We start from the raw sequence: 24,108 nt of genomic DNA, 5'->3' as shown, positions 1-24,108 counted from the left end.
TAGTGAATCTAATAACATAAATCCTATGTCATTAATCAATATGATTTTTGAAAAATTGATGGTTAAAGATATAAATGCTTGACTTAGAACAAACCTGTATCGATTTGTTTGTAGCATAAAAGCAGTGACCCACCAGCCGGGGATGGGCACGACTATACAAAGATGTCACGTAGGCCATATGAGATCACGCCTGATTCACGAAAACATATCCCTCCTGGCTCCTGCAACCTCTCCACGTTAGAGCATTTCCATAGACACTCTAGATTGCACATTCCATATATAGCTTCTTTGACTATCCACTCCATAAATATTCCCTCTCCATAATTCAGCATACTCAGGCTGGTAGACTAGCCATATCTCACTATTCATATTTTATTGAACTATACTTTATTAAAGCAACTCTAAGATACCTTCCATATCTTTGCTAATTGCTAGGAATAGAGATTTTGAGACGGGCCTCGGGCTTATTTAGTGAGGCGGGCCTTTTAAAAGGGCCGCCTCCGAAAATGGTTCCCATTTTTAGAGGCAACCCTTTTAATAGATTTTTGAGGTAGTCTTTTATTTGGTGTCTCCTAAAATGATTTGTATGTCTCCAAAAATTATTACATATTTTAGGGGACACAAACTTTGTGCCCATCTCTGTTAATCCATAGGCCCCTGTCTCCTAAAAATTTTTTAGTAGGGGTGCATAGCTTCTGATTTGTGCGAAAGCAGCAACCAGTGAGGTAGAGAGAACAAGAAGACAGTCCTGTGGTACCTGAGGTTCATATAAATGTTACGTCATTCATTATAAATTATAAAATGTTTTGACTTTTCTAGATACATCTGGTTCTTATCTGTGTATCTAGAAATAAAAGACAAAACATAATGGCTCCGTTCGTTGGTCTGAAACTTGACTAAAACTGGCTGAAAAACACTGTTCTGGCTGAATTGTTGTGAGAGAAAAACACTATTCCGACTGAAAAAAGAAGCTGAACAAGCCATTTTTAAGACAAGCGAATGGGGCCAATATAATTTGGAATGGAGAGAGTAAGTTAATAGATGCATGGGAATGCTTAGACGTTGGCAGCATTCCCGTCATACAAAGCAAAACGAGAAGGACGCTTACTGTCAGTTTGGCCCCTTGTGGAAAAAGTAAAGAAAAAGAAAGTCAGCTCTCGTATGAGCTGATGAACAGCACTCTCTTGGTCGCCTTGAATTCACATGGCCAGCGGAGCAGCGACCGACGGCTAGCGCGAGTGATTTTATTGGCGACGGCCGGGCAGGGCGGCAGCCGGCATCCCGGCAGGCATTAATAGTTTGCAGTTTGGTCGTCGTCCACGAACCACAACCACCAATGGCTAAGCCGTGGAGCAGCAGCAGCAGCTTTGCAGCGCTTCTGTTCCTCATCCTGCCATGCATCCTGCAACAAGCAGACGGCGGTGATGGCGGGCCGCTGCCGGACGCGCAAGGGCTGGCCCTCCTCCGCTGGAAGTCCACGCTAGCCAGCTCGCCATCGGCGCTGCGCCCGTGGAGCAACCGCACACACCCTTGCACCTGGGCAGGCATCACATGCCGCCGCCTGCAATGGTGGAACTGGTGACCACCGAGTTTACGATCTTAGAGCTAGAGTCGGCCTAGTTCGTTACGAGCCTACGCTCCCACAGATCTCACGTCCAGTGGAGCTAACAACATATGAGCCTCATGGGCATTACTCAACCTAAAACACTAGACTAATATGTGGTGATTCTTCAGCCTTATATATTGTGCTCTCCCACCATCGCTATACGATGTGGGATTAAATCACAATAATCTCCCTCTTAGTCACACATCGGGATACCCCCGCCATATGAACCGGTGGTGACCACCGAGTTCTCGGTCCTAGAGCTGGCTTACAGCTGGTCCGTCTTGTTACCACGAGCCTGCGCTCCCACAAGTCCTAGATCCACCGAAGCTGACAACATATAAGGACTTTGGGCCTTACTCAACCCAAGGGCTCTGATACCAATTGTTAGAACCGGTGATGACCACCGAGTTCTCAATCTTGAAGGTGGCTTGCAGCCGGCCTGGCTCGTTACCATGAGCCTGCACTCCCTCAGGTCCCAGGTCTACCGTGCCCAGGTCGTAGCCCAAGCACGGCACTACAGGCCAATAGTCGTGTCGTGCCGTACCGCCGGGCACGTGGGCTACCGTGATGCAGGCCAGTTGCCGTCGTGGACACGCCCTCAGTCACGTGTCGCCGCCACCGCTACGCGTCACTACAAGGACGCGCTCCGATTGCGTGAATGCGCCTATGCCACCACATGTGCCACCGCCGTGGGGACGCGCCCTGTGTGGACGTGCTCCAGGTCACAAGGTTGTGCTCCTAGCTACACACCAGCACCTACGTACGTGAGGGCGTGCTACCACCGCAAGGACGCAACCAAGGTCATGCTTCGCTACCGCCGCAAAGACGCACACCTGGCTGCCCGCGCCGTCATGCCGCCGCCCACGCGCTCGCCTGTAACCTGTTCACACGGTGCTGCGAGTGAGAAAAGTGACGGCCGAGAGAGATGGTGGGAGGACAATGGGAGAGAGTGAGGAGGGAGTTGTTTATATATCTAGGTTTTCTAGAACTAATAGTGAGAAATGTTGTAAATGAATCCAATGACTAAGAATAATCGGGCCAATATAGTGTAAGCCCATTAACTATGTCGTGCCCGTGTCAACACTATACGCCATAGACCTGCGGCCCCGGCACGACCCTAAGCCATGCCCATGCCAGCAATGCCACTATGGGCCCCATGCTTGGGCCGTGCTAGTGTCATGCTTTTTTAGGCTGTGCCCATGTCGGCCCATCGTGCTTGTCCCGTTTGGCCATCTATAATGGCGATGGTAGGGCTTCTCTCTCCTGGGGCTTCTTCAACCTAATTTCTCTAGAGCTTTCTTCCTTGTGCTAGTGGTCTTTGGTGGCGGCGGCTCTCGGGCCTGTGCGAGCGGTGACCAGGTTTGGCACTAGTGTGCCCAAATTTAGTGCTCCTTATATGTGTGGTGTGGTTCACATACAAATCTACCTAGGGCCTAGGGCCGGCACGGGAAGGGTAAATAAGCTGCGCGAGTGATTCGCGCCTTTGCCGTGCGGGCATATGTCGTGAACTCTTTGGAGGCAGCTATGGCGGCTCTATGGCTCTTTTGTCATCCTGCATTGCTTGGAGGAGGTGGCACTCGAGCGACTCTGATTCATGTTGTTTGTGGCCAGTGGGTGCAAGGTCTGATGTCTCTGCTGCTGGGTTCACCACCCTCTCCAACCATCTATATGGCAGTTTGAACGGAGGTAGAGCCAATCTTAGAGCAGGCGGATACAAGCTAAGGTTCCTCAACCCAGATTTGCATGGTGGTGGCGCATATAGGCGTTTGAGCCTAGATCTGCTCGGTGATGACTCATATGCAACACATGATGGCTTTGTTGGGTGGACAATGGCTCATTTTTGTGCTCGAGGATGGCTATGACATGGCCTCGAGGGAGGTGCAAAACTCTCAAGGTATTGTTGTGGACTGTTTATGTGTATTACTAGGTGTGGTTTGTTGTGGAGGTGTTGGCGAAAGGCTTGATGGTGTTCCTACCGGTCTCAACAACAGCAACGCCTTCAGACATTGCTTCCCTTCTTGAAGGTGTTGTCATGGCACTCCATAGCTCTCCTATCCACTGGTTACCAGGTGAAAACCTTGCCATGGATTTTTAGGTGGGTGACATCAGTAACTCTCCTTGGAGGCATCACCGCAGAGGTCCATCTTCCCAAAACACCGATCGGCGGTCGGCTAAGCTTCGAACTTGTGCAAAGTAGTAGTGCAACATAGACAAAGTGGCAACCTAAACAAATGCTCAATCACTCCAATCTTTGTTTTTTAGAAACACTCACTACTACAATCCTGAATTACCTTGAGTTCTAGGAATTTTCTTGAGGACCGAAAAAACCGCAAGGGAAGTATAGTTTTCTTGGCGGTGCTACTGGACTCTCAAGGAAACATATATTCTCTGGTGGTTGAAGTAACCCGCCAAGGAAAGTGGGTATTTCCTTAGCGGTTTCTAATCACTTCAAAGGAAATTACATATTTCCTTGATTGTTATCCTTTTCCGCCAAGAAAAAAAATACCATTTGCTTGGGTGTTGGTATAAACCGTCAAGGAAATTATCATTTCCTTGGCTCTATATAGAAACATCCAAGGAAATTACACCTTTTCTTGAATGTTGTTGCAAAATAATCTCCAAGGAAATTGCCTGTTTTCTTAGGGTTTGCTTTTAAACTGCATGGCTAAGTAAATCTTATTTTCTTTTATATATATTCCTCTAGACTATTGAGAGTACATGCCACCAATTGTACATTTTGATAATCATTTTGGCTCACTTGAACACAGGTGATACACTGCATAGTTGCCATCATCAAGTAGCCCTAGTTCCATCATATACTTTATTACATGCTCGCTTGAGATGTTTTGTGGAGCGATATGTAGTTTGTTAAAGGTATATTAGAGTGCAATATATAATGGATTATATGTATCGAGTTCTTTAATAATTAGTTTTGTTAACCGATGCGTGTCTACATTAGCCACTTGGTAGTGAACACACATTATTGGTTTTCCACACAAAATTCGTGACAAAAGTCTGTGGTTGTACTATGTGACAATACTTCGACGGTAGTAGATACAATCATAGAGAGTCCTTGTTTATCCATATAAATATGTAGTGGCACTAATGAATATGTGGTTTCAATTACAGGTCCCTAACACTATGTAGGGGTGGAGGGTATCGGCTTGCTGTCTTCTCATAGTCATACTATCTCCGTATTCTGAGTTTTCACATCATGTCCACCCAACCACAACGAAAGCATGGTGACATGATTTCTCAAGGGGGGTGAATTGGTGATATCATAAGCATTGCCGTGATGATGCGAATGCACAACTAAAAGCGGCCGTAAATCCTAAACTTGTTTTATGTCGAGATGCCCTTTGGAGCAGTGATGCTTCGACGGAGATGGCGAGCTATGTGAGCCTAAATCGACGAGGAGCTCGGCGGCCGCAAGGAGCTTCACCAACTAAGCGCATATAAGTATTAAGATCTCCAACTTCGCCTTTGCCTCGGAAAAAAAACACGTGGGCACCCACTGTGGATTTACACCACGTGCGCATCTGCGACATGCACCCGGACACGTTCGAGGCCCTGCTGCACTACGTGTACAGCAAGCTGATCAGCCATGGCCTTGAGATGGCGGCAGTAGTCGTCGATGGACAGGTCACCCTGGACGAACGTGGGGAACTTGGCGTCGAGATGGAGTGAGCGAATCTCCTTGTTCCCGATGAACTGCTGCTCCAATCCGAGCCAGACGACGCGAGCTGTGGGCGGACCATCCTTGCGGTTCATCACCACCTCCAGGAGTTCAGGGGTGATCGTGCCATAGAGCCACGAGAGGACGCTGCAGTCCATGCGCTTCCACGAGACGTCGGCAGAGCGGTCATCGTCAGAAAGCACGTGGTCAGCGAGCTTATACCGCTCGAGAGTGTTGAGGAAGAGGCCACGCCAGCGGTTGAAGTGCGGTGACGTGAGAGGTCGAGGACGACGGGCACAAGAGCCTTGATGTTGAGGATGGCAGCAGCTTAGGCATGAAAAGCAGCGGTGGCTGCTGCAACTTCGCCGGCGAGCACCAGGGGCGCGTCTGCATCGCGCTGTTCGGCTGTTCGGCTTCCAGGCGCGCGGATTCATGGCGCTCCGCTTCGAGACGCGCGGCCTCTTGGCGAGTAGCCTCCTGGCGCTCCTCCGGGGTGAACGCGGCGACCGGGCGCTGCAGTTCGCGGCGCGCGGCGTCGTCAGCCATGGGCGGCGGTGTAGCTAAGATTTGCGGAAGCTGTAGGATAGAATGAACCAAATTGATACCACGATAGACGATAGGATTCGTGTTGAATTAATCGTAGGTGACAAGTACATGTATATTAGCTGTTCACAAAAAAAAAAGTACATGTATATCACCGTATCCATCTGACTCATGGAAACATTGTTCAGTTGGACATAGGAAGGAGCCGAGGCCCATATGATCGAATTTGTAAATATGGAACGCTAATCAAGGCCTAAACAAGGCAACGCTAATCAACGCTAAACAAGGCACTTAATCAAGGTAGTTCAGGATTGTGGTAGTGCTTCTAAAGTTGGGCCGTGCTGGGCACGACTTGCATTCCCGCGGAAACAAATCCCTCCTGCCACCTCTCCATTTTACGTCTTGTTTGGATGCATATGTATCTACTTCAATCCATATGTGTTGGAGTGAATTAGAATGAAACTTAATTTAATTTCACTCTAATTCACTTCAACATATATAGATTGAGATGAATACATGCGCATCCAAACAACAAGCCACCAGTCCGCCATCTCCACCATCGGCCCCGTTCGTGGCCGCCGTAGGCAGAGTGGCAGATGCGCTCTGATCGATCGCGCAACACGCCCGCCGCTCCAGAGAACGCTTCGTTCTGCCATGTCGGCGTCGACAACGAAGACTCCAGCCCCGACGGCGACGATGAAGCCACCAGTCCGGGGGGCAACGCCGCCGCCACAGAGCAGCAGGAGGTCGCCGCCACCGACACTGCCGACGGCCGCAAGCCCGTAAGGGCACTGCCGCCGGCCGCAAGCCCGTAAGGGCACTGCGGCCGCTGTGGTCCATGTCCGGCCTGCCTGCGGACCTTGCCCGCCTCCTGGAGAGGAAGGACGACGTCGCGGACGTGGAGTTCGAGGTGGGCGGCAAGGTGTTCGCCGCGCACAAGCTGGTACTCGCCGCCCGGTCGCCGGTGTTCCAGGCGGACTTGTTCGGCGCGGCCAAGGAGGAAGCCACGGGCTACGTGCGCATCTGCGACATGCACCCGGACACGTTCGAGGCCCTGCTGCACTACGTGTACACCGACTCGCTGCCTGCAGAGGCGGCCGCGGCGGCGCAAGGCGGGAGGAAGAAGAGGCGGCCGCGGCCGTGCTGGCCCAGGACCTGCTCGTGGCCGCGGACCGGTACGGCCACCGGGGCCTCAAGTCGTTCATCGAGAGCGAACTGTGCAGGCACAACGTCGTCGGCGTGGACACGGTGCTGCCGATGCTGGCGCTGGCGGAGCGCCACCAGTGCTGGAAGCTCAAGAACAAGTGCCTCGAGTTCACCTCGTCGTCTGGGGCGACCGCCAGGGCGGTCATGGCGACCGACGACGTCAAGCATCTGACGAGGAGCTGCCCCTCTGCTGTGAAGGAACTCGTCAAGATTTTGGAGGCCAAGGAGGCGACGCCGAGCCGTCGTCCTCGGATGGACAGCGCAGATGCCTTATCTTTCTTCTTCCTAGCTTTGGCCTTCATCTTGGCCTGCATCTTGCCCTCGGGAATGTGTGGGTGGGGGGGGGGGGGGGGGGGGGGGGGGGGGGGGGGGGGGGGTTGAACAAAAATAAAGATAGATGATGTGGTGATCAAATTCTGATATAAAGCTTATAGATGCACTTATAAAACATTTTTTTTTCTAACTCCATTCTTCAAAAAAAATAGGATTCCAACATCATACCAAGACACACCATTCAGAATTTGACCAAACTTATTATATTTATATATATTATTAAAAACATAATAAATGCTAAAATGGGAAAGACATAAACTTGCTAAACCTCCAATCATGTGAAGCGTGAAGATATCCAAAGTTTTTTTCAACAATGCACGGCAACTAATGCAGAAGACCTCATTCTTCCTCCCTCTTGCAAAGGTACCTAAAACCTCATCCCATATATATGTTGCCCCGTATAATACTTGCATATATGAATGATTTTTTATTTTTTATAAAACATAATGATGTTTTGACTAAGTTATATTGCTCAACCTAGAGCACTAAGGCCAGTCTTAGTGTGAGTTTTATTTGTACTAAATAGGTGCCAACCTAAGCATTTTTTATGATATGACATTGTAGTTAAGAAGAGAGAGAAGACGTGAGTTTTAGATAAAACTCTCTTGGCATGATTACCAACTCTTTATGAGTCATGAAATTAAATGTCTATAAAACTATAGAATGAAACTTTGCATTAAGGGAGGGTATTTCATCCAAGTTTCATTTCATTATATATAACATGGCAATCTTGAAAACAAGTCATTAAACTATTCACTGAGACTGCCTAAGTCCAAATAATTAAATGTTCAATTTAAAGTCACCTTCATGTGCTATTTCTGTTCCATAAAGAATAATGTAACCTATGTTTCGAATAAGTCAAAAATTATTTAGATTTATATAAAATAGTATTGATATTTTTTATAAATAGGTTTATTATCAAAATATTGCATGATTAATCTAATAGACCAAAGTAAAGTGTTCTATTTTTATTATTATATGTAAATGAATAAATAAACCTTTGTTAAATCCAATAACAGTGTCAACTTGTCATGAAAGACGAGACCCGATTGTTTTGGGCCATAATAGTAAGGATGATGGGTTGTCAACTTATCATGGACGATGAGACCCGATTGTTTTGGGCAGTAATCGTAAGGATGCTGGGTTGTCAACTTGTTATGGAAGACGAGACCCGATTGTTTTGGGCCATAATCTCTAATCTACTAAGAGCATCTCTAAGAGTTTGTTAAATTTTACTTGGCAAATCTTGTGATTTGCCAACTCCTAAAATTATATGCCAAGTAAAAAAAACAATCCATCTCCAAGAGTTTGGCATTTTTGACTTGGTAAAATAAAAAACCCGTTAACAAAACGAAGAGGCCCGCTAAGCAAACGAAGAGCCCCGCTAAGCGAACGAAGAGTCCCGCTAAGAAACGAAGAGCCCCGGATGCAAAGCCGTATACGCGCGCGTATATTTGCGCGCGCGGAGGAAAGATTTGTCAAGTTGCTATTGATGCCAAGTTGTTTTGCCAAACTGTTGGAGGCTATTTTTTCTTGTTTTGCCAAAATTATATGGAAGCCAAGTTGAGATAGCAAACTCTTGGAGATACTCTAACAGACAAAACACCTATGAAGCAAAGGGTTTTCAAATCACCTCAAAAGTCAAAAAAAGGTTTTATAAATATTTGTTCAATAATTTCAATGTATTGTATTATGAATTACGAAGAAAAAAGACGGTTTAAAGAAGTGCTTCGTTCTGTACAGAGAGTATGTTATGATTAGGATTCTTACACTAATTACCTAGGACTTACCTATCCAGGTTACCTCAAGAAAGCTACTACATATGTTATTATCTATACCTTAATATTAAAGAGGCAAAATTTCTTGCCACCCTAAATTTTCGTCCAACTTTACCCAAATACAAAATGTTCCGAACAGATTCCTTTTGTGTTTGTTTTGGAAACTAAGACACCACGCGTCGTATACGAACCAACTCGATCACGTTGCGTCAAAACCTCTCGATTGTGTTTCTCCCAGTTGATAAAATACTATATATAGAAACCCATAAAAGATACCGGCCTTTATAGAACACCCGTGCATACTCCTTAGGAACGCGTAGGACGACAAGGCAAGCCACGATCTAGGCGTGGTCGAGGTGGCCTCGCCCGCGGCGTCGAAGAAGCACAACGCCGCTGACGTCGGCGCATCGCGGACAGAGCGCTGCTCCGAGGAATCTCTCTCGAGGGAGGAGGTCATCTGGTGCCTGTGCGTGCTGACAACCCGTCATGCTCTTTGGCAAGGACAAAGTCGCCATGCCTTCGCCGTCTCTAGGACCTGTTCGAGGACCCCCATCGCGATTGCCAACGTCGACACGGGAGAGATAGGGGTAGGGCAGACCAACGGCTTCAACTTCTCCATTCCTCCGCGACATCTAAGCGCTGCTTGATCGGGCAACGGGCAAGCGGCGCGCGCTAAGCACTTTGACCATGGCGGAGCACATGGATGCGCAAGGACCTCCCATAGAAGCACATTGATGGTTAGTTTTTATTAGAAACAAAATCTATTCTTTTAAAACTTGGATCAGCCAATAGTCTAGCTAATCAAACCATCAACTCAAATATTGAGCACTTTAACAGACCAATACAATCTATAAATATGGTATTTTAATTCGATATAGGTTTAATATATGACATTTACATATTATTGCCACTATCAACTTAGTATTATATGTTTCTTGACATCATAAAATAAAAATTATTAAATTTTATAGAAAGGGTAATAAAACATAAATAACTATATAGTATTCATGTCTTTGTTTCCCATAAATATCTGACAGTATTTTTTTCTCCCGTTGCAACGCACCGGCACTTTTGCTAGTGTATATAAAACAGGAGACAGTTGTAGAGAGACGAACAGAAATAGTTTTGACATTCACGTAGTTAGTTAGAGGAGGCCATAAAAAATGGATACAAAAAAAACAGCGAAAATTCTACCTCTTTATTATTAGGTATAGATATAGATATAGATATAGATATAGATATAGATATAGATATAGATATAGGATTCCAATATCATACCAAGACAAACAATTCATAATTTGACCAAACTTATATATTTATATATGTTATTAAAAACATAATAAATGCTAAATTGGGATAGTCATAAACTTGCTAAACCTCCAATCATGTGAAGCGCGAAGATATCCAAAGTTTTTTTTTCAACAATGCACGACACCTCATTCTTCCTCCCTCCTGCAAAGGTACCTAAAACCTCATCCCATAGGTTGCCCCGTATAATACTTGCATATATGAATGATTCTTTATTTTTTATGAAACATAATGATGTTTCGACTAAGTTATATTGCTCAACATAGAGCACTAACTACTAAGATTTGAACGTTCAATTTTGAGTCTCCTTCGTACTTCTGTTCCATGAAGAATAATGTAACCTAGGTTTTGACTAAGTCAAAATTTATTTAGATTTAATTAGATTTATAGAAAATAGTATTGATATTTGTCATAAACAGGTTTTATTATCAAAATATTGCATGATTAATTAATAGACCAAAGTAAAGTGTTCAATTTTTATTATTATATGTAAATGAATAATCAAACCTTTGTTAAATCCAATAGCAGTGTCAACTTATCATGGAAGACGAGACCCGATTGTTTTGGGCTGTAATCATAAGGATGGCGGGTTGTCAACTTGTCATGAAAGACGAGACCCGATTGTTTTGGGCTGTAATCGTAAGGATGATGAGTTGTCAACTTGTCATGGAAGACAAGACCCGATTGTTTTGGGCCGTAATCTCTAATCTGCGTATGTAACAGACAAAACACCTATGAAACAAAAGGGTTTTCAAAGCACCTCAAAACAGTCAAAAAAAGGTTTTATAAATATTTGTTCAATAATTTCTACATGTTGGAACACCGGCCCATACGCTTCATATATATAGCATAATATAAAAATAACAAAAGAGATTCAATGTGACATCAGGTGAGAGAAAAATGATCAGGATCACACATCACAGGCATATATGCCCTCTTACAATGTCCTCGAGAAGGTAAAACCATGCAAGCTTTCCAAGTTGCTACAGAAGCCAGAGATCGACTAACAAAATGGAACTTATGACCTCAGATCAATAGATCAAGTTCACAGGACTAGTAAAGATGAGGAACTCCGTTTCATTGCCCTCTTTTGCAATGGTTTAGGGAAACAGAAACTAGCATTCCATGTTACTACAGCAGATACCACAGAAATAAGCAAAGCCATGCTTATTAGAGCCTAGATTATTGTGTTCATATATAGTACTAGATGTAGTTATCAAACATGAGCTCCACACATCGCTATGAAAAACAGTCATGTAATCTCATTCAGTCTACAAAACAGAAGGATGCTGCATTGCACTCCTTGAGCATGAACCACCAAAACTCCAATATCATTTTGACAGCATCAACAGCCTTCAGCCCCTGCCAAACAGTCAACTGAAGGTTCAGTTCAAGCAGGGCAGCAAGTACAATATCAGGGAGATCAAGCAGAAACAAAGATCAGCAGTGCTGCCTTACTTAGTCTCTCCCTCATCATTAAGCATGAAGCCACTCCACAGTAGTGAGGTCTCATCCTTTGTATCGGCTGAAGTAACGATAGTCACATTGAAACCTCGGATGTGCTCAAAGATCTCGAAATGGTCTTCCAATTCTGGAGAGAACTCACAGAACTCTGTTTCCATGAAGAACTTTATAGTGTTTTCCCGAATTTCAGCCCGGGAATCTAACATGGACATCACTGTCAGCATCCTCACCAAAAAGTTGTACATTGCATGTCCTCGGAGAACAGTCGGTTGCGCAAAGGCGGTGCTACTGTCCTTGTCAGCCCCGATAAATGGATTGGTTCGAGAAGACTTTCTTGCTTTAGCAAAAGGGTCACTTTTTGCCTCTTTGAATCTCTGACCACTCAAAACCTCCATAGCCATTTTTCCAATTGGGATCTTGAGATCGGAGCCTACTTTTGGTGCTAGTTTGATCTCAAACAACCCTGGAACTTGCATGACATTGGCATGATTCTGTTTGAGCAACAGATCCTGACGTAGTACATCTTCATAATGGAAATGGAGTGGGAGCATCATGGCTGTTCCATTTTTCTTTGGGATATTTGACCGACGGTTTGCCTTGGGTGCATGCAGTTCCAAGTTTCCCACTGCTTGCTCCACACTGGATGGGGCTGCATAATGACGAAGGCCCTGCGTGTAAACTCTGTAATTAGTTCAGAGAAAGCATTTCCACCTTATATGTGCAGAAAAAATCAAGGAAATTTTTGAATTATATGTAGGGTGATAGAACCAAAAGGAAAAAGGAAATTGCAGATTTGTCCAATCTGAGCCGTTTGGAGAAAGAAAACATCTCAATCTTAATGTGTTTTTCCAATCTGTATGACTGGAAAAGGTCGGCTCGATCATTGGACGCTCCTCCTCAGGGGGGTCATACAGTTAATAACAGCGTGCAGTAAAAGAGGTTGTTTTACCATTGTTCAATTTAGTGATATTTGCAATGCAAGACACCTCTATTCTATATTCTAAATTGGTGTATTTGTGAGGTCATTTGGTGTTCCTCATTCAACCAGCGACGCAAACTAAGTTTGGGCTAATTGAGAGATATAGGCTGTCTGATTTGATTCATCTAAGGCTTTAAGAAATCTATAATCATGTGTACAGTAACTTGTTTTAAAGAGATGCACGAAAGGATCAAGCATTAATTCTCTAGCACCCCCCGCTCTGTCTCACCTATACATATGGGGATACTGCATTTTCAGGATGCACCAATGCAGCAAGTGTATATATATATATATATATAGTACAAAACAATATGTAATCATGGTAGATAATGAGACGGCTAAATAAAACCGTGCGCTTAAACTGGCAGCGAATTTTAAAATCCCAACTTCACCCTTCAACCTTCAGGAAGTGTTCAACTAAGAGCAGACGACCCATGCCCCTATGCTAGTTGCAACAGCGAGGATGCAATGCAGCCTGGTGTTCAAGCTCAGATCCAGATAGAATCAAATTACTCAGATCAAGATAACTACATTTAATTTCCCCTTCACACACATTTAATTAGCAGAGTACACTAAAACCATGCCGACAAACAAATGAGGAACCTAACAAAACAGTACTAGTAATTACTTGGTAAGTGGGCAACCTGTTCATGTCCAGTTGTTAACAATGTTCATTTCATCATCTGAGCTTCTGATTTGTTGCAAAAGACAATGAATTCGCTTTGTTGCATCAGCCTAGCCGAGGTGCCCACATCCCATGAACAAACAAACTCAATCGCCCATTCTCGGAACTACACCATCCCACGGCATCACTACAAATGAAATTACCTTTAAATCATCCCATTACATCACTACAGAGTACAAACCAAATTACTCCAAAATTCGGTAGGTTTCGGGTCTCAAAAAGAAGGGCGGAAATTTTCGGGAAAAGGGGAAATGGATCGGTAGAATGGAGTGAGGCGGATCGGGGGTACCGATGCCATGGAGACCCCCGCCGCAGCAACGCCGGCGAGAGGGGTTCTGGGGCGGTGAAGGGAGGAGATGGGGACCCGGCGGAGAGGAGAGCGACGGTGGAGAAGACAGCGGCGGGGGAAGTCAGCAGGGCTTGCTTGATTCGCGTTAGCACAGGAAACCGAGCGGTAGGGGTTTGGAGGGGAATGGACATACCTGAGCGGCGACGCCGATGCTCCGGCTTCCTGAACCAGCAAGGGCGCCTGAGGGAACGGGGACGGTGAAGCGGTGGCCGTACGCCGCCGCACGCCGCATGAGGTTTCGCGCCGCCATGCCTCCGCCGCCGCCGCTGCTTCGCGCTTCTCCCCCGTGGGCCGTGGACCTTCCGTCCGGGCGGCCCCTATGTTGTGAACCAACTTTGGGCCATACCAGGCCGCCATCTGTGCTACAATGGCCCAGTTGCATTTATTTTTTTTAGGACGGGCTGCCATTCGTTGGCGTTCTGCGGCCCAATTTGTTTTTTTCTGAAAGCAGCCCAATTGTCCTTGTTTCTCCGCTTTGAAAATCAGGGAAGACATGCTGAAAATGAAGTTCAAAATTCACTCAAAAGTTATTCAAACATGCTCTTTATGCACAATTTTTCTTTTTGTCATGTTGGAACACGTATGAACGCATCAGGAACAAATTATACACACACAAGCGACCACGTGATATCACGCGTGGGGAAAAGAATCAAGAATGCCGCCCTTCTCGTAAAAGAAGCTAAAGAACCGGGGAATGTCCTCCTCCACTACACAACAACGTCGTCCTCGTCGAGCACAGCCGCCGCCGGCTCCGGCGCGGCGTCCGTCGGCACAGCTCTCTTGAACGATAACGACGCCTCGCCTCCGCTACCGTGCGACCGCAGCGAGTGCCGCCGGTCCAGCGCCGACGCCGACGCCGATGTCGCCGCCGCCGCGGCGTCCAGGCTCTGCACCCGGTGGTTCCCCTGGAACACGGACTGCCACGAGCTGCGGGACGACGAGCTCCGCAGCTGCTGCCGCGCGGAGCTGGACCGGGACGAGCCCTGGCGCACCACGTGCAGGGGGCTCTCCAGGGCGCGCAGCACGTAGCGCGCCGTGGGCCGACGTGATGGCTTGGCGCTCAGGCACGTCTTGGCGATGATGGCCACCGCCCACACCTCCTCCAGGTGGTCCTCGTCCACCAGGAGCAGCGCGTCTATGATGCCGGCGATGCTCGCCCGGTCGCCGCTGTTGATGTGGTTCAGCGTGTTCGACAGCCATTCCTCCGAGGCCGCGTCGTTTGAACCACTGATGCCGATGTTGCCGGTCACCAGCTCCAGCAGCACCTTGCCGAAGCAGAGCACGTCGTAGGAACAAGTGGCCGGTGGACCTGTCATTTAGCAAAGGTCATAAAGGAGAAAAAAATTTAGAACTTCTATCCGTGAACAAAAATTTCCCCAATATTATTATTATTATTATAACAGAAATGTTGATTCAGTTGAACATGGATTCTTAAAGGTACTGCAGCAGCATATGTGGAAGATTTACGCACCTGATGTGTGCTTGTCGAGAGACCTGCCACAAGAAAGCGTAAGATACCAACGTCAGTCACCAACTTCAGAGGAAAACAAAAAAATGGTTTCAGACATACAAAAGGTTGGAGTTTGCTCAACTATAAACACAATAAAATCAGAAGGCAGTGAACTAATAAGTACCAACCACCACAAAGAAACCAATAGGTGCCAGAAAATTAGGTTGTTACCTATAATCAGCAAACCACAGCTAAAGAAACTAAAATTCACCGCAATATCACTAAATCTATATAGGTGTGTCCTTAACTGGGGATAGAAATGCATGCTCAGATGCCTCCAGAATTCAATCTGAAGTATAAATATGCTGACGTAAAATTTAACTACAGAACTTAAAACAAAAACAGCACGTATAGGGCAAACAGATCACAATCATAAATTCGTAGTACATATAGCTGAATCTACAAAAACATACTATACTGATAGGTTAAGAGAACTATTTCTAGATTATATGTAGAACTTTCCATGATTCATTGACAAAGGTGTCACTTGTCTTGCCTTGCATTTTTAGGAGTATAATTATTTAGTGCCTGATTTAATACCACCTTAGGCCCTAACATATAAAGCATCAAAATCACATATTTACTAAGTATAGTTCTTCTTGATGCAGTATGTGGAAAAAAGACAGATGGAACAACTAGCAATCTTACTTTGACGATCTCAATATCCGAGTGAAGACATTCTGGCTTCCCCCACTTTGCTGGATGCATATGTCACTCATACTCCCAAGTCGCACTTCATATTTATCATCGAGAAGGACACTACTTGATTGGATATCTCTACAAAACAATAAAGACATGAGATCATAATAAATCAAATGTCCACATTGACATAAAGGAAAATCCAGGCAATGAGCACCATGTGTCAAATTGGAGGTAATTGTAAACTAAGAAAATTTCAACTCGCCTACTGACAGGATAGCCGAGTCAAATCAAAGTGATAAAGGTAGAAATAATTAATCAAACCGAACAGTTAGGAGGAACAAAAAGTGACTACCTCCACTTATGTCAAAGTACATTAAATAAAGATTCGTTGAATGATTGATGACATCCGCATAACACAAAGTTAAACTGTCAAATGCAAATGCAGTTCTGTGATAGAGACTTAATGCCATGGTATACTTGCTGTGGACTTTAATAAAAAGGAAACTCCATGCCGATCCAGGAAAATTTCATAATGATTTCAAGACATACAAACTAGTACTGAAATACTTTTCCCAACAAAACCAATTACACCGAAATGGCTAATCATACCAAAATGCATATTTTACACTTGTGTTGCCTGTAGCCAATATATAGAGAGAGATCATATTCAATCTATAGGCCTGACATTTTATTCGCCCCTGCAAGTGATACATAAAAAAGACTACGTGGAGACCGTACTAAAGATCATTAATGATCTCATCATATTAGATACTTCTCACATAATTATTACCTCGTTTGTGGTCTTCAGCGTAACTGGCACCTTAATTCGCCAACAAGTTGCTGAGCCCTCGTTTAGTTCAGCGCGGAATCGGCGCCGTCAGAGTTACTGTAGCCACAGTAGCTACTGTAGTATTCCGTTTGTGTTTGGTAATAATTGTCCAAACGTTGATTAATTAGGCTCAAAACGTTCGTCTCGTAAAGTACAACCAAACTGTGCAATTAGTTTTTGATTTCGTCAACATTTAGTACTCCATGCATGTACCATAAGTTTGATGTGACGGGGAATCTTCTTTTTGCATAGTACCAAATTCTGGAAATTGGGGGAACTAAACACCCCCTGAAAAGGAAGGCACGTGGTCCTTCCATGGTTTTCTGAACTATGATCTAAGTGACGAGACTAAATAAAACCAGGACATCAAGGACTAAAATTCTGAATGATAGGTGCACCAAGCAACAACAGCATATCATCACAGTAGCAAATGGAACAAGTAGAAGCCTGGATCACATTCACATGGAAGTGCATACCTGTGAACCAAGGGTGGGCTACATTCATCATGAAGGAAGCACATAGCCTCAGCCACGCCAGTTGCAATCTTCAGTCTAGTTATCCAATCCAGGGAGGGCAAGCCATCTGCAGTGTCTACAGGTTTCTTGTGCAATGCATTGGTCAAGTCCCCCTTTGGCATGTACTTGTAAGCCAGGAATTCCTCATCATCATTGCTCAAATGCGCGAGTAACGGGACAATCCTTTCGTGCGAGTACCGCGTATAGAAATCCAATTCACTCGCATGTTTGTTGGCACCCTTTGCACCAACCTTCTTAACAATGACATGGGAGCCATTCTCCAACACACCATGGTAGATGTCCCCCGAATGCCCGTGTTTGATGAGTTTGTCGTCGCCAAAACCGCCAGTGGCAAGGACAAGCTGCTCATAGGTGAACTCATCAGAAATGGCAGGTGCATTCTTGGGTCCATCATCAGCACCTGGAGACACAGCCGGTGGCAATGACATAACCGGACTGACACTGCTATCCCTCCTCCGTGAAGAGCGCGTCCCTTCCTCATTTAGTTCCACTCCCCTCCCTCCTGTTGTCCCTATGCTTCTCCTCTTCACCAAACAGAGCAGCAGTGCAATAAAAAACAGAGCCATCAGTGTTCCGGCGGCTACAAGGACTCCGATGAGTACATTTTCGGAGATCCTCTGCTTCTTCTTCTTCTCTGGTGAGGGTGAAGGCGATGGCTCTGGCAAAGGCGCAGGCGAGGGCGCTGGAGGATCAACAAGCTGGACGCCTTGCTTCCTGTAAAACTCCTCACAATCCGCGCGGCTGCGCTGACCCGGCACACCGAAGAAGCAATTCGTCGTGGCAAGCAATCTTGTGTCAGACCCGTTCCAAGCTCCATCCAAGTAGTTGCTGGACACGTCGACGACCTGAAACCTTCTCCTGAGCGCCCCAATGGCATCGGCGGCGACACCATACAGAGAATTCCCGGAGACGTTAAACACGGAGGCGTTGGCTGTGTCGCCGGCGACGCCGAGGGAGACGGAGACGGAGACGTTGTGCAGCGCTCCGGTGAGGTTGTTGCGGGAGAGGTCGAGCACGCGGAGTCCCGCGACGGAGAGCAGCGGCGCCGGGATGTTGCCCGTGAGCCTGTTCCCGGACAGGTGCACGGCCGTGAGGTTACCGGAGGCGCCGAGATCGGGCGGCAGCGTGCCATTGACGGCGGCGGAGGAGAGGTCGAGCACGGCGAGCGGCGCAGGCAGGCCGGCGCCGAACCAGCTCGGGATCTCCCCCGGGAGAGCGAACCCGGAGGCGTTGAAGCGAGCGAGTGCGGTGAGGTTGCGCAGCCCCTCGAGCGCGAGCCCCGGGGCCTGGGCGGTGGCCAGATTGGTGCGGCGGAGACCCGCGACGGTGACGCCCACGACGCGGCCCGCGGCGCAGTCCACGCCCGCCCACCGCGCGCAGGGGTCCACCTTCAGCGGCCAGTCCCGCGCGCGCAGCCCCAGCGAGGCGCGCAGGCTGTACAGCGCCGCCATGTCCGTCCGCGACGCCAGCGGCTGCGTATTCGCCACGGCCGCCGTTGCCGCCAGGAGGAGCAGCCATCGCAGCAGCAGCGCCATGGCCAGCGGCTGCCGGGACCGCCCCGCGGCAACCGGCTATTGCTGTTGCTGTTAGCAGGCCGCGGGCGACGGCCGCGGCGCTGCCATGTGGTGTGGGCGGGCGGGGCGGTGACGCGCGCGGGGGGGTTGACCAACCCACGAGAGCACGACGGGGAAGGGCGGCAACGCAAGCAAAGCAAAGCAGGCGGTGGGAGAGAGGCAGAGGAGGGCGAGTAAACAAGTGGCGAGAGGGGTGGGGCCCGCGGCCCAGCCGTCGCGGCCGCTTTTCACGTGGTCCCGCCTTGCCTCACGGGCATCGGCGCGGCCGCGCGTCAATGCGCCCGTGCCCGCAGCGCCGTGCCGTGCACTGGTGACCGGTGGGGAGGCAGGCGGCCGGCGAGTCGACGAGACGACGCGGCTTCGGAGGAAGTCCAGAAGGGGAGTGCGGGGCCCGCGTGTCAGCGCCGCGTAGGCAGACCGGAGGCGGCGGCTCGGTCGGGGTGGGACCGGACACGACACGAGCGCGACGGGGCACCGCTGCCATGTGGGGCCCATGTGCCGCCGGTTTTACGACGTGGGGGGCCCTCTGGTTTTACCGGTTGTTGGTAGGGCCACCGAGGAAGTTCAGCGGAGCCGTACTTCTTACGAGAAAGAATATTATTTTTCTCTCACGATAAATCAGTTAATAATATTTCCAGTAAGTCTTATCAGCCAAGTGAATAGGGCAACATGTGTGTGGTTTTGTACCCTTGCTTCCTGTATGGCTCTTGATCTATTCGTATTAACCGGTGTAGATATGGTATGGTTCCCATCTTCCACAGCGATAAATCCACGTGAAATGTGGACTGTTTGTTTGTGCTTGTTTAGTTCCCAAAGTGTTACAGTAGTCATCATATCGAATCTTGCGATACATGCATGAAGTATTAAATGTAGACGAAAAAAAAAACTAATTACTCAGTTTGGTTGGAAATTGTGAGACAAACGTTTTGAACCTAATTAGTCCATGACTGAACAATAATTGTCAAATAAAAACAAAAATGCCGTAGCTAAATTTTCAAAATTCACGAACTAAACGCAGCCTTTTTTTTTAACTTTGCGCGTATGGGTAGAGGTGGCCCAGTAGTAGTGTCTTTTTCCTTTCAAACCGAAGCCAAGTGTGAATGAGAATGACAAACGACAGCTGTGTGTGTATATATATACACAAACATGTACATTACGTCATAGGAATGCTTTTATTGAAACTAGATAGAGAGAGGAACAAATGGTTCAACGGTCTATGGTGTACAACAAGGACGTGACAAAGTGTATGTACGGTCCGGCTCCACTGGTACAAAATCACTAGCGGTTTATAATGTATAGGCGCCAATAGAAATTAACAAGGCGTTCGGCTGGTATAGTTCCAGCTTGTTTCAGCTTGTTTTAGCTTATTCTCTCTCATAGAATACTATTCAATCATCCAAAATCATCAAAAAAAAAAAAAAAACACTGTTCTGGCTACCATCCGAACGCCCTGTAAACCGTGGATTGATTTATAATGGCGGCTTTCATAAGAAAATCGGAGTGTAAATATCTACACAGGCGATTCTTAAGTGATGCCAGTAAAGTTAGTAGAAATATGAAAAATACCGCCAGTACAAATATTTTTTGTACTAGTGCTCGAAGCCATTTGGGCACGCTATATTATTTTCTAATTCGTTCAAAGAAAGTCATGCCATGTTAAAAATGAATGTAGCTAGAAACAAGTGATGGCCGCCTCGGCCTCATTCCCCACGTTTTGTTTTATTTCAATAAAATTCCCTTCAAGAACCAGCAAGTACCACCAAAGTACCCAACAGGTAACACATAGAGAGAGAGAGAGAGAGAGAGAGAGGGGATCCAAATGGCTCTCTTTTGTAACACCAACACACATGGAATTTTGCTCTTATATTTTTCCTGTTGGCACGTTCTTAGATGGCACTCAAACTCAAGTTTAAATATCATCAGGTCATAAGTTAAACATATCCAGGTGTTCCAACCCATGAATACAAAGTCTTCCTTTAGCTGTATAGGCTTGTGTGCTGTTCTGGTACTTTACGGTACTGTTACTTCACGTATAGAAAGACAGCAAAAGTAATAGCCAGAGAAAGAAGTTACATGCGGCCGACTACTAGGAAACGAAAACTGTCATTTTCCAGGTTTGTAAATAAAGTTAAGCAAAGATGAACAAAGGTCGTTTTCAAGAGGAATTGCATGCAGGTAGCGTAATCACACGACAACTGTGGAAAACCCAAGAAACTACCGTGTGAAGAGATCCCTTTTACACATAGCTGTCTATGTTAATTTTGACGTGTTCTTTTATGATATATATTATTCCAGAGAGCATGAAATGTGTGCCAAGTGTATATAGCTGTCTACATTAATTTTGACGCGGTTTTTATATGTATTAAGGCTCTTTTTGATAGGGCTTTTAGTATTAGGACTTATCTACCCAAACGTGCACACATGGAAATAGCTTGCGAAGCTAAAATCTATCGAAGCTACTTTTTTTTTTTTGGATAATTGTCTGTTAGACATCCAAAGTGACGGTCCTTTGCTGATGGACACTCACTTTGGAGCATTTTGCCAGAAGACACTCTAGTTCGGTGAAATTAGGCCACAGGATACCGCGGATCGGTTGCAGCCGGTTGAGGAGAGAGACCAGCGGTGAAATGATATTCTTGCCTCTGCCGCTTTCTTCTTCCTCTCTCCCTTTTCTCTTTTTTCTGTTTCCGGTTCCCGCCACCCTCTCCGCCTCCCGCACGACGGCACGCGCGGAGCCGTCGGCGGCGAAGTCCGCGAGCACGAGCGTTGTGCCCTCGCGCACCGCGCGGTGGCGGTTCTCTGGCAGCTTGCAGAGCTTGAAGAGCGCCATGGCGGACTCACGGCGCTACCGCGGGCCGCCGCGGCGGAGGAGCCTCGTCGGCGCCGGGATGGCCGCGAGCCCGCCGCTGCTGAGGCTGGCCAAGTCTGGTGCCGCCGCGGTGGAGGATCCCCGTCAGCGCCGAGACACCGCGACGGAGAGCACGTCCACGGCGCCGTCCACGACGAGCCCCACGCGCGTGTCGTCGCTGTCCAGGTTGAGGTGCAGGAGCACCTGGGTCGCCGCCTCGTCCTCGGCCTCCACGTGCCGCAGTAGCACCGCCGCGTTGCCGGACTCCAGCACCTCCCTCCGCCCGGCGGCGCCAGACTTGGCCAGACTGAGTAGCGCCGGCACCGGCGACGCGGACCGAGCCGGCGCCGCCGGCACCGCTTCTTGCCTCGCGTGCGCCCCTCCATCAACAGGGACGGGAGCCGCCGCAGCAGCCGCGGAAAGCGAGACGGCGACGATGAGGTGGCGCTATGCGTGGTTGGGGATGAGAGGCGGGTAGGGCGGCAGCGAGAGGTTGGTGACGGGGCAGGTGAGGTGCCCCCCGTCGAGCCACTGCTGGATGATGCGACACTCGAAGGTGTGGCCAGAGGGGAGGATGACGGGTCTGTCATGACCTCCAGCGTGCTGGGGCATAGAAAATCGTCCGGCCACGCCTCCATTCTTGAGCGGCAGGATCCGCGGCGCCGACACGTTCACGCGAAAAAGGGGATGAGCGGAATGGGAAGCGTGTGGGACTTAGTCCTGGAGGAAGCCGAAGACGACGACGACTGCTTCGCGGGCCCGTCCTGCTCCGGCGGGTGTGGGAGGCAGAGAGGGTGGCGGGAATAGGAAACCGAAGAAAAAAAAGAGAAAGGGAGAGAGGAAGAAGAAAGCGGCAGGGGCAAGAATGTCATTTCATCGCTATTCTCTCTCCTCAACCGGCTGCAACCGGTCCGCGGTGTCCTGTGGCCTAATTTCACCGAACCAGAGTGTCTTTCTGATAAAATGCTCCAAAGTAGATATCCGCCAACAAAAGACGATCACTTTAGATGTCCAACAGACAATTGTCCCTTTTTTTTTTGTCTATAAGCTGAAACCCAAAGAAACATGTTTTTTCATTACTTCTTCGTATTTAAAACAAACGCAAACCATACTAAACAACGCAAGGCATTTTTTATTACGACGCGACGACTTTGGTACATACATACACTAATATAGTTGAATTGTTTCAACGTTTTTAATTACCTGATATGTATACGGTTATTATAGTTTATATTCTGTGGTTGCAGGTGATGAACGATTCCAAGGACACGAGGCACCCATGACGCATCCTAAGGTGGTATGGCTGACATTTCAATATATATTTTTTTCCTACGATATATATACTCCTAAGACCTTGTTTGTGTATCTATTAGCTGCTAATAGTTAGCTAGATAATAGATCATCGCTAATCATAGCTAACAAACTATTAAATAGCTGGTCTGGTCGAACTAGTAAGATAGTTGTTAGTGGCGCATTAGCTAACAATCAGCTAAACTATTAGCTAGATCTATTTGAATCAAAGAAGCTACTTATTAAAAGCTAGCTGGAGCTGCTTGGATCCAAATATGGCTTAAAATTAATTAATATTTTCGAAGCTGCTTGAATCCAAATATGGCGCTGTGTATAAGATATGGCTTGGTTCTTGGAGATTGTTAGTTGATGATTAGTTGGTCTGCACAGTTCCGTCACGGCGAAGCTACGAAGGTACCGACGGCTGGGATCTCGCCTGATCTGAAACCGACGGCCGGATGAGGTGGCAAGGGAACAAAAGTGGAGCCCATATACATGATGAGTGATCTAAATTATGTATTGTGAGAATATTCTCGAGGCAGCCATTGCTGACACGTTCAAAAGTTAGTTTCCTTCGTACGTACTATACTCGTTAATTATTAATTTTGGCCGTTGCAGGATAGGGTTGAGAATTGAGATCGACTTGGGAGACGTGACGTGTCATGTCCTTGACATAGACTAATAAGTGTACGTGTAAACAAAGTGATAGTCAAAGTGAAGACGATGATTAATCAGAGAAGAAAATATTGCAGCTCATCAGCCATGCATTCCATCCCTTTCGTCCGTGGTCATCAGTAATACTAACGTTAACGTACGAATTTCGAAGTCTCTAATTGTATCATTTTGATCAGAAATTTCTCTTAAAATCTACAACCAATTTGCTACAAAAATTTAAAAGGACTGTAAAAAAAACTTTGGCTCAAATTTTGATAGAAATAAAAAAAAACAAAAA

General features: G+C 47.1%; 3 protein-coding genes and 1 pseudogene across 4 annotated transcripts; 1 reads left to right on the top strand and 3 right to left on the bottom strand.

Moving 5' to 3' along the window:
• The first annotated feature begins 6,663 nt into the window (after window positions 1-6,663).
• Window positions 6,664-8,399, top strand: LOC136547968 (BTB/POZ and MATH domain-containing protein 2-like). The gene is made up of 3 exons (XM_066539639.1): window positions 6,664-6,869; window positions 6,917-7,360; window positions 8,384-8,399. Exons 1-3 carry the CDS (start codon window positions 6,664-6,666, stop codon window positions 8,397-8,399), a joined length of 666 nt encoding a protein of 221 aa, XP_066395736.1.
• A 3,192-nt stretch (window positions 8,400-11,591) lies between these two features.
• Window positions 11,592-14,276, bottom strand: LOC136549355 (large ribosomal subunit protein uL5m-like). 2 transcript variants are annotated; one of them, XM_066540603.1, is made up of 3 exons: window positions 14,061-14,276; window positions 11,909-12,582; window positions 11,592-11,827 (listed from the first exon to the last, which is right to left on the bottom strand). In XM_066540603.1, the coding sequence occupies exons 1-3, from the start codon at window positions 14,175-14,177 to the stop codon at window positions 11,824-11,826; spliced, it is 795 nt and encodes a 264-aa protein (XP_066396700.1). In that variant the 5' UTR covers window positions 14,178-14,276; the 3' UTR covers window positions 11,592-11,823. The 2 variants fall into 2 exon arrangements, with proteins under 2 accessions (XP_066396700.1, XP_066396699.1); XM_066540602.1 differs by having other exon boundaries at window positions 11,592-11,812; window positions 14,061-14,274.
• Window positions 14,277-14,454: 178 nt separating this feature from the next.
• Window positions 14,455-19,404, bottom strand: LOC136549354 (probable LRR receptor-like serine/threonine-protein kinase At2g16250). Its single transcript, XM_066540601.1, has 4 exons — window positions 17,385-19,404; window positions 16,086-16,214; window positions 15,399-15,421; window positions 14,455-15,236 (listed from the first exon to the last, which is right to left on the bottom strand). The coding sequence occupies exons 1-4, from the start codon at window positions 18,977-18,979 to the stop codon at window positions 14,635-14,637; spliced, it is 2,349 nt and encodes a 782-aa protein (XP_066396698.1). The 5' UTR covers window positions 18,980-19,404; the 3' UTR covers window positions 14,455-14,634.
• A 2,099-nt stretch (window positions 19,405-21,503) lies between these two features.
• LOC136547967 (U-box domain-containing protein 8-like) lies at window positions 21,504-22,504 on the bottom strand (annotated as a pseudogene).
• Window positions 22,505-24,108: the final 1,604 nt, after the last annotated feature.

This window comes from Miscanthus floridulus, chromosome 4 (genome assembly GCF_019320115.1).
Source record: "Miscanthus floridulus cultivar M001 chromosome 4, ASM1932011v1, whole genome shotgun sequence".
NCBI classification, from domain to species: domain Eukaryota; kingdom Viridiplantae; phylum Streptophyta; class Magnoliopsida; order Poales; family Poaceae; genus Miscanthus; species Miscanthus floridulus.
This window is presented reverse-complemented; position numbering and strand designations above follow the sequence as displayed.